This window comes from Octodon degus, unplaced genomic scaffold, assembly GCF_000260255.1.
Source record: "Octodon degus isolate 3935 unplaced genomic scaffold, OctDeg1.0 scaffold00168, whole genome shotgun sequence".
NCBI lineage: Eukaryota > Metazoa > Chordata > Mammalia > Rodentia > Octodontidae > Octodon > Octodon degus.
The window spans coordinates 1,809,066-1,824,559 of record NW_004524744.1 but is presented as its reverse complement, the minus strand read 5'-3'; the positions used below and the strand labels follow the sequence as shown (position 1 = coordinate 1,824,559).

The window sequence follows — 15,494 nt, the reverse complement described above, 5'->3', positions numbered from 1 at the left end:
GTGCCCATCCAGTGAACATAAAAGTAAAGGCCCCAGGCAAAAGAACAGGTAGCCATTCACACCTATAGAACCACACAAAATGGAGGCAGAGATATAGGAGAGAAAACCCAAGTATGAGCACTCATACTCAGTGTTCTCAAAGAGTTAAATGTGTTCATGAAAACAGTGAAGCAGCCAAGCTTTGACTATTTCCCTTCCTGTGAAAGTTATTATCACCTACCCCACCCAATTATTATGGTTCCTCTTGCATAGGAAACACATCTCACATGACTATTTAAATAGTTTGCTTTTAACAGTTTGCTAAGTGAGCCTAGATTCTTTTTTATATACCTTTTACTTTTGAAATTTTTTTTAGTGTTTACACTTCTTGATTGGCACAAGCCTCACAAATTATAAAAGGTAGAGTCATCTGACTTTGTGCTGATGTTTAAGAGCACATCTTTTATACTATTAATGGAGGAATAGAGTAATTCTTCATCAGAATCGTAGTTCCTGGGACTAATTTATTTATTCTATTTTTACACATTTATCCCTATTTTCTTCAAATATGTGTTTAGTTTTTTTTTTTTTTTACATTTGAACCTTGTATTTATATGAAACTTTAGCATAAAGAATCAAGTAGATATCCAACTATCTTTTACCTGCAAATAGCTAAGAAATTTTTCTATTTCCATCCATCTTTCCTACTATTATTTTTAGCATATAAACATCAAACATATTTAAAATGACTCTCTTTTTCTTTGCTACTGAGCTAGGGGATACAACAGAAGTAGTTAAAATGCAGAAAATAACAGTATGGATGCTAGGTATAGCTTAAGTCAGTGCTCACGGATATTTAAGTACTACAGAGACCAAATACTATAAATTTTAGTACTTAACAATTCTCTTCCTCCTCTCAAGACATCTTTTTCCAAGCTTTTATTAATATACACATGAAACATTTAACTACATTACCAAAATGGAAGGAAAAATCTTACAAGAGACTAGAGAAAACTAAATTCTTTCAGAATGCAAGGCCTGGTATTCTACCCTTTTCTGGCCTTCTATCCCTTTCTGACATCAAACCTTTCTGGTTTTGTATTTATCTAAATGTTAAGAACACATATATTTTAAAAGGTTGGCAAGATATACAATATTTTGACTCAAAGAAATAATAGCTCTGTGTATTTAATTTCAGAAGTACAAAAACTAAGTAAATGTTATGCTGTAAGTGTTCCCATTCCCAGAATTCTAGCCACCTTGACTATTATCTCTGCTGTGTACTACTAAATCTTACCTAAGGACTTAAAAATATTCTTGTAGTAATCAATAATTACGCTGTTTTGTATTCTTTAAGTCATACAAACATAATTCTAAATGAAATTAAAAGACTAGGTTAAGTAAGGCAGTGTAAATAGCAGGCCCTAAAAGCATACTACCTTCCAAGTACTTACTTATTAAGCAATGTATGTTATGGGAGTACCGAGAATTGTCCGGGATGGTAAAGCTGCCATCACAGATAGCAACTTGACTTTCACCAAAAGGAAGAGTAAAGAAACAAAGTTTATATAGTAAACATCCTAGGGCCTGTAAAACAGAAGCATGAATATTATCAGAGTGGGCAGTCAACTACAGAATATTAACATTGCTCACAATGAAAAACTATGTTATTTTTTTAATTTGAGAATTTTAGTATTAGAGCAAACTTTTCACAAATTATTGTTTAAACATTGTTTAAATACAAAAAAACATATATTCATTTCCATTTCTATGTACATTTCTATATTTTTGTAATATATGTATGACCAGATGGCTAAACTGCTCCAAATCAAGTATAACTACAATTAATTAGACATGGCAATTTCCTTTTGAGAGGAAAATATCTCTTCCACAACAAAAAGATACACTTAGTACAAAATTAGCATGTATCATACAAAGTAAGCACAAAGCTCTAAAAGTGTATTTTAAATTCAATATAAGACCTGTTTTTAAAATCCATGTTAAACTTACATAAGCAAGATTTATTAAACACATTATTTCATAATATAGAATTAGTTCTCTATTTTTTTATATAACCCTACAATTTTTACTGTGTATTGTTCTAGTTATACAAAAGCACGAATGCATCTAGAAAAGCAGCATAGAAAGTTTCTAAGTAAATAACGGCTGGGGAGATAGCTCAGTTGAATAAGCGCTGGCCTGGCAAGTGCAGGGTCCTGAGTTCAATCGCCAGTACCACAAAAAATATAAAAAAATAAAAAATAAAAAAAGAAGTAAACAGCTCACACATGAGAAATAAGTTTTAAAAAGAAAAAAAAAATTTGACTTAAATTATACTTTGTTGGTCACCTGCAAGCTTTAAGAACCTAAGAACCAGTTTCAATTCTAAACAAATTGTTTAAAAGTATCTAATCATTAACATAATTATATCAGCAATATTTTAATTTGATCTTACTATCTAAAAATTAGCAAATACAATTCTTTTGTTGGATTTTCCCCATGTATCTACTTTGTTTTTTGGTTTTCTTTTTTATATTTTTAGGGAAGGGTCTCCAGGGTTTTCAGTGTCTCACTACTAGATCAGACTCATGGTGACCCGCCTGTTTACAGCTTCCCAAGGGCTGTGATTACAGTCAAGCAACACTATGCCCAGTCTCAATTGCACGCTCAGTGTGCCCCGGGGGTGGGGCCGGCACAGCAGGCCTGGGGAAGGAACCCAAAGCCCCTGCACCTGCTTGCAGGTGCTTTAATCTGCTGAGCTATTTGGCCAGCCCTTCCCCATGTATCTACTTAGGCAAGCTCAATTAACGAATGTATTTTTGTAAACTACTTGAAGATCATAATATACAAAAATATTTTCATGAGTTCAACATTAATTTACAACACGCTTAACTACTGTAGCAGTCTTCCAATAAAAAAGTTTGGTTTAGAATAATACTGGATTATTATATAATAAAACTGTTAATAGATAAGATTCTAAATAGTAATTCTAGTCCAACTTGGCTAAAAATAATGATTCTATGATTAAATAATATTCAGCATGTGTACAATAAATTGAACACAGGATTTCCTTAACAGCATTAAAAATAATATCATTTAGGGTATATAATATTTGTATGAAATTACCTTTCCATTGTCCAGATGACAAAGGAAAGCTGTATGTTAACCAGTTTTATCTTACTACTCAAATCTCTAGTAAGTTCTCTTACATTAAGAGTACATGTGTTGGTTTCCAGATAATTTTAGCAATATCAATATACCTTAAAAGTGTGAATTTAAATATTGTGCTCTGCATAGCAAAATTACAATGAAGTATGAACACTGTTTCATACCAAAAGCACTTCCTTCTTCATTCACTAATACAGTAAAAATTATACAAGAAAAAGGAGAGAACAAGTAACCTGATTTTGAAGGCCACCATAATCTTACATAACATAAAGGATTTTCTACTAAATTCTCTAATACTCTAATAATAAAATCAGCATTCTAGGTCCCAGGGTAAAAGTAATATATAATGAAAATTTTAAAGAGAAAAATTTTACCCTAAAATTCAAACTGCTAACTGATTAACCTGAATATTATAATTCTGCAAATGATTAAGCAGGATCAAAAATATAACTTTTCACCATATTTTTTCTGGATTTTTGAATTTGTAACTAAATTGTAACATATTTCAGTTTCACCTGAGCTACCAATAAGGCAAGTGAAGATGGCCATCATGGAAATTAAAATTCTATTTCTTTTAAGCATATAGTCATTGATACTGTTTTCTAATTATTTTTGTTTCTTTTTACTTTTGAGAATTATTTGCATATATACTAAGTATTACAAAAAATAATGAAGATTCCCTTTGTGTTAAAATATTGGATAATAATCATGTACTTCAAAAAGTATTTTTTTTAATTAATTAATGATGGCTTCTAAAGAGGAATGGAGCTCTGTTTGTTTCTGTGTTGCTGAACTGTTTTCTTAGGTAATATGGAATTAATTACCAAACAATTATGCCAGAAAAGTTCTCCAAAGACACCTCTTCTATTTTCATTTTAATAACTAAGCCTTAATGCATGTCTGTAATCCCAGCATTTGGGGGGGGGGGCTGAGACAGGATGATCATTATGAGCACAAGCTCTGTAACAAGACTCTGTACCAAATACATAAATAAAAAATTAAAATAATTAAACTATATTGAATAAGGCCCTGGCAAGCACAAGGGCCTTAATTCAATATAGTTTCTACATTATACATAATTATGACTTTACTATAAGCCATTGAATAAGTATTTATGGTAAGAAAAACAAATTGCATTGAATTATATAAGGTAGTACAGTGTCAAAATCAAATATACTTATAATTTTTATTACAAATACAGCTTAAAATTCAACTACTGTAAGAATCATGAAGAAAATGTACACATATATAAACACATGAAATTATATTAAACATTTTCTTTATAAAAATATTTATCTTTCAAGGTTTTATTTGGCACTCCCACTACAATAGGAAGGAACCCATGGTAAAAAAGCCAAGGGGATGATCACTTGTTTTCACACATATGACTACCTTCAAAACTCTATATTTTAAAAACAGAATTTGATATTTCTTGTAAAGCTTAAAACCACTTCAAGGGGCCAGGGAAAGAGCTCAGTAGAATAAGCGCTTGCCTGGCAAGCACAAGGGCCTGAGTTCAACCCCCAGTTCTGAAAAAAATAAAAGAACTACTTCAAGAATTTTATTCTCGGGGGGCCTGCCACTTAGCTCAGTTCTTTAAGTGGCTGCTTCAACAAAGCAGTCAGGCTCAGGTTGCTGTGGTTCAATCCCCACAACTCAAGTCAGCCAATCCTGCCCTGAAGGCATTCGGAGAGGAAAAAAAAAAAACCCTAGGGGCTGGGGAGATGGCTCAGTGGAATAAGTGCTTCTCTGGCAAGCTAAGCTTGAGTTCAATCCCCGGTTCCGCAAAAAAAAAAAAAAGAATTTTATTCTCTCTCCCCAATATTCTCACTAGTAAATATTCACTAAATAATATTTGAATTTCACATTTAAAGTAAGCATACCCCAGGTGGGGAGATAGCTCGATAGTTTAAGTGCCTGCCTGGCAAGCGCAAGAACCCAGGTTCAATCCCCAGTACCACATGCTGTGCTGGCCCTGCACTGAAATCAGGCACTAAAACTGGGCATGGTGGTGCACGCCTGTAATTCCAGCATTGAGGAGGCTGAGACAGGAAGATCACTATAAGCCCAAACTTTGTAGCAAGACTCTGTACCAAAAACATAAATAAAAGATTAAAATACAGTACACCCAGAAAATAAATTTTTAATTAAAAAATTAAGTAATTTTCTGCCAAGTTTATTCAATGCAATCAAAAACTTTTAACTTTCAAAAAAAGTTCTAGATTTTAATATAAAGATATATAAAGAAATAGGATCTTGTAGGGCTAACTGTCCTCAAAGATGTTTCTCTCCCAGTCTAATCATATGTTAGGAAATCCACTACAGGGGAAGCTCCCCTCATATTCCTTGGGCAGGACTGCCTGCAGGAGGCCTTAAAATCAAAAAGTTTTATCTTGCTCAATGGGTCCCAGTTATCTGACACAACCTGCAGAAATTAGAAGAATTTGCAGGAATAAATTTGTCTCAGTTGAGGTGTCTCACACTAAAAAGGACACAGAATAAAATTATAGAAAAAAAATGAAAATAGTGATACTAGCAGCCTACAGGATTGAAAGCCAGTTGGGAAACAGGGAAAAAGTTATGCTTCCCTAGATCCAGACAGAGAGAAGAGACATTTCAAGCAAAAATGTCCAAAGCTGCTAAAAAGGGTGAAAAATGTTCATGATGGAGTCAGTGGAAGTTGCAGATTGAGGTGGTCTTGGGTCTTCCCCCTTTCAGCCTGAGGGAACTCATGGTAACTGCCAATATAAGGAGAAAGCCTATTAAACTTTCAATAGAAGCTCATGCAGATTTGTCGGTAGTGGGGCCCAGACAGTGGCCCCACTTGCCAACTGGAGAGTACTCAGTGTTTTCCCTAGGTCTGGCAATTCATGTGCCCCAGTAACAGTAGAGTTGGTGACACAAAAGGTCAGTTTATTTGAGATAATACCCAATGGCCATACAAGATTTTTAAAAAAGGGATTAAACCTCACATTTTAAGAGATCTCTGCTAATGGACCTACAAAAAGTTCTAACTAGTCTTTTTATAATTACAAACTTTAAAAGGTTATTACATTCCAGATCCTTCTACTAATGTCTCAATAGCTGTTCAAAATATTAGATAACAAATCAATGTTATGTAAAATGCTGAGGTCCCCTGGACCCTATTATCATTTTTATGGGAAGTCATTACTGTCTACTTAGTGAAAATCATTTTTTACTGTATTCATAATTATCCTGCTGATGTTATTATTTGGCCCATAATATGTTTAATTATTTCTTTGGCTTTGTCTTCTCCAGACCTAAAGCTATTCTGCCTACCTAAGATGAAAATTTCTGGTATCTATTGAGGACCTTTAGACAAAACCTCTGGAGAATATCTCTGACTGCCAGTCAACAACTACAACCCCTTTCAGCCTGAAGAAGCCAGAGCAGTCATTGCCCATGGTTCACTCACGCAGTTCAGGTTACTTCTTCAGAGGGGAAAATGTTGTAGGTAACTAAATTAGATAGAAATATTACAGGCAGTCAGACAAGGCCAAGCCCTCAAGGAGACAATACAGAAGACAAGGTGACTTTGTAACTTTAGAAAAAACAGACACTCTAGCTTTGGGCTACACCTCAAGACAAAAGTAAACAAATACAGCTACATACTTCCCTAGGGATAGGCATCAAGGATTGATATTCTAAATAGGTATTAATCATGTTGAAAGAGCCATAAAGAGTCACTAAAACCCAACCCCCAACAGAAAGAGACCCTGTCCTATATTTATGCCAGCTTGCTAGGTGACTCACTTCCTCATTTGGCACTGGTTTTAATCAATTTTACTTAAGCAATGGTGCTTGTAATCTCATTGGTTGGCCATAGTTTTGTCCCACTTCATGCCCACCTAAGTGAGTTCCCATATTCTCCACCACCTTTATACCCACACCTCACCACATGGTTTTACACTATAAAAGTCCTTGGAAGAGAGTTTCCCAGGGACAACCGGTTCCAACCCCAGCCTTCTGTCCTTCTCTCAGACAGGAGCTTTCTTTCCTCCAATAAATATATTCTGCTCTTTAAAAAAAAATAGCATCTACCTCAAATTCAAATGTATGTATATGCCAAAACCCTCAGTATACAGTAGTCGATGGTATGTTTAGAATTACTTTTAAAAGTTTACTCATGTCAGTTAACACTTAAAAAAAAAAAAATCCTAAAACAGGTCACAAAGTTATTCTGTAAGTATGTAAGAGGTATGTCCAGCTTTTTTGAACTATGACAAATCAAAATTCCATTCAACCCAAAAGAAGTAAGTAATAAAGAAAAGAAGGAGACAGCCGGGGGAGGGGGGGAGAGAATGAACCCTGACATATAATCTAAATCCTATAAACTGCTGCAATAAATGTACGTTATATGGAAGTTCTTTGCTCATTAATACATAACCTTTCCATTTCAGGATTCAGAAGAAACACTATTCTAGTATTTTTTTTTTTCCCTGAATAAAAAGCTCCTGTACATTATCATCTTATTATTAAGAAATACTTTTTGGGAAGAAGCAGAGAAACAAGTCAGCTGAATGCAGACTTTTTATTTGGCTAGGTAAATTTCAGGCTTTCTTGGGCTTACCCAGACATCAGCTTTGGTGGTGATGGGTTTCCCTCCATAAAGGTTGATCATTTCAGGAGCTCTGTATGACAGAGTTGTATACCTAGCAATAAATAAGGGAAATGGAAAGGAAATATTTAACAGTAACAAATAAAAAGTTTCTGTATGATACTAAAAAAAAATTTTATGTCCAATAACACTATTATAAAAACAATACTAGCCAGGTATGGTGGTGCACATCTGTAATCCCAGCACTCAGGAAGGAGGCTGAGGCAGAGGATAGTCATGAGTTTGAGGCCAGCCTGGGCCTCAAACACACCTTGAAGAAAATGCATTGGACAATGCACTAATTTTTCTTAAATTTATGTGAATTCAATTTGACCAAATCACCTTATTAAAATATTTTTAACCTATTACAAGTAAAATGGATACTGGGCATGGTAGCGCACACCTGTAAGCCCAGCTCTTGGGAGGCTGTAAACAGGCGGATCACTATGAGTCTGATTAAGTAGGAAACCCTGAACACCCTGCAGACCCTTCCCTAAAAAAAAAAAAAAAAAAAAGTAAAATGTCTATCTTCCCTAAAACTGTGTGCTTACAAAACCTTTCTCTTATAAATCCTAGTGTAATTCCTTACACGCTTATTTTAGGCCACTGATTTTTTTATAATTTTTTTTTAAAAAGTAATCTAATAATGTATAGTTATCATTCTAACTATATATTTCTTAAGTATGCCCTCTAATACTGACTGTTACTATAAGCTACTTCGAATTAAAGATACTGTCAACAGAAATTTACTAGTACAACACCCTCAAATTCATTATGAACAGAATATTTTAAAGAAGTAGGCTTCAGGCCAGGGAGATAACTCAGTGGTCTAAGAGCTGCCCAGCAAGCACAAGGACCTGGGTTCAATCCCTGGTACGGCACACCATGCTGGCCCCGCACACCATGCTGGCCCCACACCGTGCCAATTACTACAACCAGGCATGGTGGCACACTACTGCAATCCCAGAACTGGGAAGATTGAGACAGGAGGATCGCTACGAGTCTGAGCTGCACAGAGACCATGTACTAAATAAATCTTAAAAAAAAAAAAAGTATGCCTCCATCTCATGGCAGAAATTATCATAATATACATGGACATGACAAAGATTCATTTACACAGATTATTTTGTAATAAATAAAAAACCTGAAAACTCAATACACTACTATCTTTTTCCAAATTACACACTGGTGAGACAGTCTGAATGATCTGACTCACAGATGAATGACCTAAAACATCTCAATATAAACTTCGTAAGAGCAAGATTTTTGTTGTCTACTATATTACAAGCACCAAGAATAGTGTTGCCTGAAAATAAATGCTTGTTAATCAACTTAGCTGTTCAACTGAAGCTCAAAGGACAAGAACTCCAAATAAGCTCCTACTCATCATAAAATTTCAATCACCAACAAAATTCAACTCTATTTCAACTTGTCAAAGTACAACTGCAAGAAATAAAATGCCTAGCAAGATATATGCTTGCTGGTATTCCACAGCAGCCTCTAAAAATCTCAACCAAGAAAAACAATTTTTAATTACAGGAATATATACATATCCCCAAAAGTCAACTCAATATTTTACTATTCCTGTGTTCTTTTGGATATTTATATATTTACTAAAGTATCTGATTTGTAGAGTCCAACATAATCGTGACAGGCTAAGATTCATGAGTAGAAATATGTGATCTAGAAATTCACTACACTACACAAATAGGCAAAAGTAATAAATATTAGCACTACTTGAAATATCTAAAATACTGTAGTACAAATGAGTTTCTACAGCAGTAATGGCAAACCCTTTAGAGTTCAAAGATGCAAACAGCCTGCTATAGCACCCTTGCCATAGGTTCACCACTACTGTTCTAGATCATCTCAAAAATTTGTGAACAAGTGATTAAAGGCACTACAGAAAACAGAACTCATTAAAAATTCCTACAGTAACAGATCTTTTTGTCCTGTGACATTTTATTAAGATGATCTAAAACAAGTAGTTTCATTTTCTAAAACTAGAAAACAGAAGAGTTAAAAAAGGACCCTCACAGATATGCTAGAGAGAACAGAAAGCACAGGATTCAGAAAATTTCAGTCATACGTGACATATTCCACCAGAAAGCTTACCAACACGCCATTACAAAATAAAAGTGAATTGATAGTCTTAACATTTGGTTTTTCATATAGCTTTCAATGAATATAAGTCAGTCTTTAATATTAAATAAGAAATGCTTACATGAATTCAAGTTCCTTATTTTTTTCTTAAAAAGTACATATGGATTAGCATTAGTAAAAACAAATGTTTACTGCTCAATTATCACTTAAAATTCTCTGTATGTGATTCAATTAATAACTACAGCTTATTTTATAGGGTTGGTTTTTTTTTTTTTCAAATCTCTTAACAAGGTAAGGTATATGGAAATTATATTATAAAATACATTTCCTACTGTTTATTCAGACATAAATTAATCATCAATCATGGCACAAAAACTTTCTAAAGAAATCTATAAATGGAGTACCTACAATTTGGGCTGTACTAACATAGCTGTCACAAACTCAATCAAAATTCCCATGAAATAAGATGTAATAAAGATACTTACTTTTTAATTTCTTCTTCTACCACATTAACTCCATCTTTTTGAGGATTAAGAAATTTATTAGTGGCACTGCCAAAGTCACAAAGTACATAATTTCCACTGTCATTTAACAAAATATTTTCCACCTTAACAAAAGAAAATCAACAGTTAAAATTTTCATGGTAAAAAATTATCTTTTTCAACCAATTTACATTGGAGAGTCTACACACACACACACAAACACACACACACAAACACACACACACACGGTATCTCACTAAGAACAAACTGAAGCAAAATAAACTTTACTGTGTCTACTGCATCTGAGATGAGAAGACAGTTGTTTCTCCCACTGTAGCAGATGTCCTCCACAGTATACTTCTGTTTGTTAGTTGCCTGGGCAACAGTTCTGGTTATAATTTCTGTTACTTTTGTTTCTTAGAAATAGCTGGTCAGTGTGATGCATACTGTAAGAACCAGTCCCCAACTGACAGGTCATTCTGCCTCTGTACTTCCTGTTCTGTTATCCCATACAAACCCTAGACTAACGTCAGGGACTGACAGCGTGGGAATGACCCTCATCAGTGCCTGTCCATGTAAAATAAATCTGCCTCCAAATCTGATGTGTTGTTTCAGTGTTTCTGCTTGCAGTTACACCACCGCAGAACAATTTGTGAAGATATCAAGAAACCATGAATCTTCTCTAAAGCTACCTTTATGTAACAGAACTAGTAACAGACAGAATTAAGCTTCTTTTTCCAAATCTCAACTTTCTTTTCCCATACTTCAGCTTACCTATAGACGAACAAGTAGTTTAAAAGAAAAAATCTATCTCTGATTAATTCCTACAGGTTAGTATACCTTATCCAACATGCCGAGGCCAGAGGTGTCTCAGCTCTGGGATTTCTTTTTTAGAATATCTACATATAAATGCATAATGAGACATCTTACAGAAGAACTCATGTACAAGAACAAACTTCATTCATGTTTCATATATGCCTTATACATGTAGTCAAATGCATTCTATTCATTAATTTCAGCACACCTACACTTTGACTGTAATCCATCCCATATGGCCAAATGTAGAATTTTTCACTTGTGGCATCATGTAAGCACTAAAAAAAATATAATGTATTTCTAATTTTGGATTGTTTGATTACAATTTCAGTTCACAGAATCATTTTTATTTAAAACACTACACTAGCCCACAACTCAGGAGGCTGTGGCAGAAAGATTACAGTGAGTTTAGAGGCCAGCCCAGGCTATTAAATAAATTCAAGGCTACCACATATTGTATAGTAAAACCCTGTCTCAAAAAGGGGGGGGGGGCTGGTGAGATGGCTCAGTGGTCTAAAGCACCTACTTGGAACAAGCTTAGCAAAGCAAAGGGACCGCGGTTCAATCCCCCAGCACCACATGCCAGCCAGGGCCGCCCCCTGGTGGGCTGAGCTGGCCACACACACACACACACACACACACACACACTAAATAAATAAATAAATAAATAAAATTTTAAAAAAATTTAAAAAAAAAGGGGGGGGGAACTACACTGAAATAGAAAACTTTAATTTCATGCCTTACAAGTTCAGAATTACAGTAACTGAAATGCACAAATTATGGTGACAGTTTTTTGAACTCTAGAATGTGATTAAGTATCCCAGTTTTCTATTTACTAACATGTATAATGATGGATAATTTAACTACTCTAGTAATTCAGCAGTTTTCTTATCAATCAAATGGGGAAGATAGTACCTACTCTACAGGACTCTTATGAAAATTAGATGAGTTAAAACATGTAATTGCTTGGAACAGTGTCTGGAACACAATAAACACCCAATAAAAGATTTTTCAAATTATCTTATTTTTACAAAAGTTTGGATAAGTAATTCACTTTTTATTCTGTTAAAGTAATCATATTAAATTTTTTTTATAATTTTCCTTATATATTAGTTTATACTTTTCCTTCTATATTTCATTTTAGTCAAGTTTTTAAGAATCATACAAGAAATCTATTAAATAGATTTAATCTACTTAAGACAAATGTATATTTGCATAAATTAACACATGTAAAAAGAATGAAGCATATAAAATACAAATAGAGAAAACTGCATTTTAATGTCTTTTCTGAATTTTAAATCAAGGAGATAGCTTAAAATATCAATTCTTTATGCAAAAAGTTAATGAGCTATAAAAGCAGCATAGGAAAATCACAGAAAATTATCAGAGGAAATATAAAACTTGCATTATCAAAAAAATTGAGATGAGCTGTACTATTTACCCAAGTTAGAGGACAGAAGTCTGAAGTCATGCATTTAAATACTGCCTTGACTTACTATTACCATAGGTTTCTCCTTGGAGAATGTTTTCATGAGTAACAAGCCACATATTAAAAGATATCTTCTCTTTTAAGAGCATTTTATAATTACCTTTCTTAAGCTTTTGTATAATCAGTACAATTCATTCATTCATTAGGTAGTTAATGAGACACGGCTATATACTTGGCAATGTTTTAACTGCTTGGATCCAGCACTGAACAAGGAAAAAAATAAAATCCTTCCCTCATGGAATTTATATTCTAATAAAGAGGGTCTAACAATAAACAGCAAGCATAATATATATACATATTACACAATATCTTTGTCTTTTTTATCTTTTATTCACTTATTTATTTGGTACACAGTCTCACTACACAGTTCAGCCTCATAGTGATCCTCTTGTCTCAGGCTCCCCAGTTCCGGGATTACAGGTATGTGCCACCATACCTGGTTTTATACAGCATCTTTGATAATTGCCAATAAAAGAAAAACAGATATGCAACAGGAATGTTAGGTTTGAATTATAAATAATATGGGCCCAAGGAGTAAATACACTAAGAAGGTGAATCTGAACAGACTTGAATGAGAGAGGTGAATAACCACGGCAATGTTTTGCATAAAGCATTTATTTATTTATTTATTTATTTATCTGTATTTTAGGGAAAAGTCTATAGGGTATTCAGGGTATCACTATTAGATTGGACTCATAAAGATCCACCTGTTTACAGCCTCACAAGAGCTGGGATTACAGGCATGAGCCACCACGCCAGTTTCAATTGCAGTCTCAGTGAGCCCAAGAGGTAGGACCAGTACAGCGGGTGGGAGATTGAACTCCCAGCCCCTATGCCTGCTTGCAGGTGCTTTAATCCACTGAGCTATCTGGCCAGCCCTGCATAAAGCATTTTAGAAGCCAAATGTGGTAGCACACTCCTGTTATCTTAGAATTGAGAAAGCTGAAACAGGGAAGATGAGTTTGACACCAGCTATGAGTTTGGCACCAGCCTAAGATACACAGTGACTTCAAGACCAATGTGAACTACATAATGAGAATCTATCTTTAAAAAACAAAACAAACAAAGCTTTTTAGGAAGAGCACTTTGCTTTTTTTTTTTTTTTTTTTTTTTTGCCACTGTTTTTCCTCTCTTCTGAAATGCTAGGGATCAAACCCGCAGCCCCATACATGTTACGTAAGTGTGTTATCAGTGAGCCAAACCTCCGATCCAGGAAGGGTGATTGTTTTCCCCATATTTTTGTGTTTGTGAACATCAAAGAATTTTTTTTTTTTTTTGGAGGCAGGGTCTCATTGTGTATGCAGTTCAGACTGGCCTTGAAGGCCTTGAACTCACTTATGTAATCCAGGCTGGCAGCAAACTCAGAGATCCTCCTGCCTTGGTCTCCCAATTACAGGCGTGTGTTACCATGCCTGGCATAAAACATATTACTAAAAGATAGCTTTAGCAATGATATGAAGAAATTCAATTTGCTTTGGGATTTTCTCCACTGCAGTAACTGGCACCAAATATAAATGTTAAGAGCCCACAAGAAGATAAAATGAGGAGGCTTGAGGGTTAGCTCAGCTGTCTAAAGTGCCTGCTTGGGCAGTCAGGCGCAGGGGGTGACAGTTCGATCCCCAGTACCACATGCTGCACCAGACCTGCCCTTAAGGCAACCTGAGGCAGCCAAATAAAAAAAGATTAAATGAAATGACTACAAGATAACTGAAATCAAATTACAGTAAGTCACACAAAACTATAGTAAATTATAAATAAATGAGAAAAGAGACTCTTCACAGTTTCTTCCCATGCCTCTTGAGAACACCCTAATTGCTTAACAAAGATTGTAATAGGAAGAATGCTACACTCAACATGTTTCACTGACACTCATTTCTGTTCAAATAAAACCTGTTAAAGAAGCTTATTAAGCAAAACAGAGACAGCCAGTTATACTACCAAATCCACCTCTATACCATGATAAAAACCCTAAGGGTCAAACACAATTTCAAATCTAGAGCTGGAACTGAATAGGAAATACAGGATTCACAGAAAAAAACAATCTCAGTGCTAGTAATAATACCTACTTTAGAGCTAAGGATGGATCTCTGGAATAGAGTATTTGGGTAGCATACACAGGGGTCTGGATTTAATCTCTAGTACCAAAGGGGAAAACCTATTTTAGCTGATGGCAGTCCAAGAAAATTTTAATTCCAAAGTCCTAAGCAGGGTGCTCTTTCATTTTAAGTTCAAAGTCCACAAAAGTTCACTCTATTTATAAGTATTCTAAAGTTCTTACCTTCAGATCTCGGTGAATGATTGGGGTTTTACACTGATGCAATCTTGCAACAGCTTCACAGGTATCACAGAATATCTGTAGCACTTCTGGTTCTGTAAAACCTGTCTGCAGCTTCTTATTCATCTGATTCACTACTTGCCCAGCTAAACAAAGAAGTATTTTTAAGATATATATTTTAATAAATTAAGTCTCTTACAAAGAAAAAACATTTAAAAACACCTTTAGGGCCTCCGGTAATGAGAAATTGGCTTTTTCATAGTTCTATGTAAAGAGGCTTGACAGTGATTCAAGATACACATTTTATATCAGGCTGATAGTGAACTCACTATGTAGCTCAGGGTCAAAGTCCCAGTGGTCCTCCTGCCTCAGCCTCCAGAGTACTAGAATTACAGATGTACACCACCACAACCACCCCAATATTGGAAAACATTTTAAAGTATCTGAAATTTTATATTTTCTTAAAATTCACAGCCTTAGATAGGAAACAACAGTTACTCAACACTGTGCTACTTCTTGTACAAATAGTGGTGACCCAAGTAAGTTTCTATTTTTATGATTATT

General features: G+C 34.7%; 1 protein-coding gene across 2 annotated transcripts in view; it reads right to left on the bottom strand.

Annotated features, from left to right (window-relative positions):
* Bmp2k (BMP2 inducible kinase) overlaps positions 1–15,494 on the bottom strand; it is a 126,249-nt gene that overhangs the window by 57,139 nt on the left and 53,616 nt on the right. For both annotated transcript variants that reach the window (XM_004643188.2, XM_023703301.1), the window contains exons 4-7: positions 14,934–15,076; positions 10,354–10,475; positions 7,739–7,820; positions 1,434–1,566 (exon numbers count right to left, since the gene is read on the bottom strand). In XM_004643188.2, the coding sequence (XP_004643245.1) occupies positions 1,434–1,566; positions 7,739–7,820; positions 10,354–10,475; positions 14,934–15,076 (480 nt within the window). The remainder of the gene's footprint in view (positions 1–1,433; positions 1,567–7,738; positions 7,821–10,353; positions 10,476–14,933; positions 15,077–15,494) is intronic.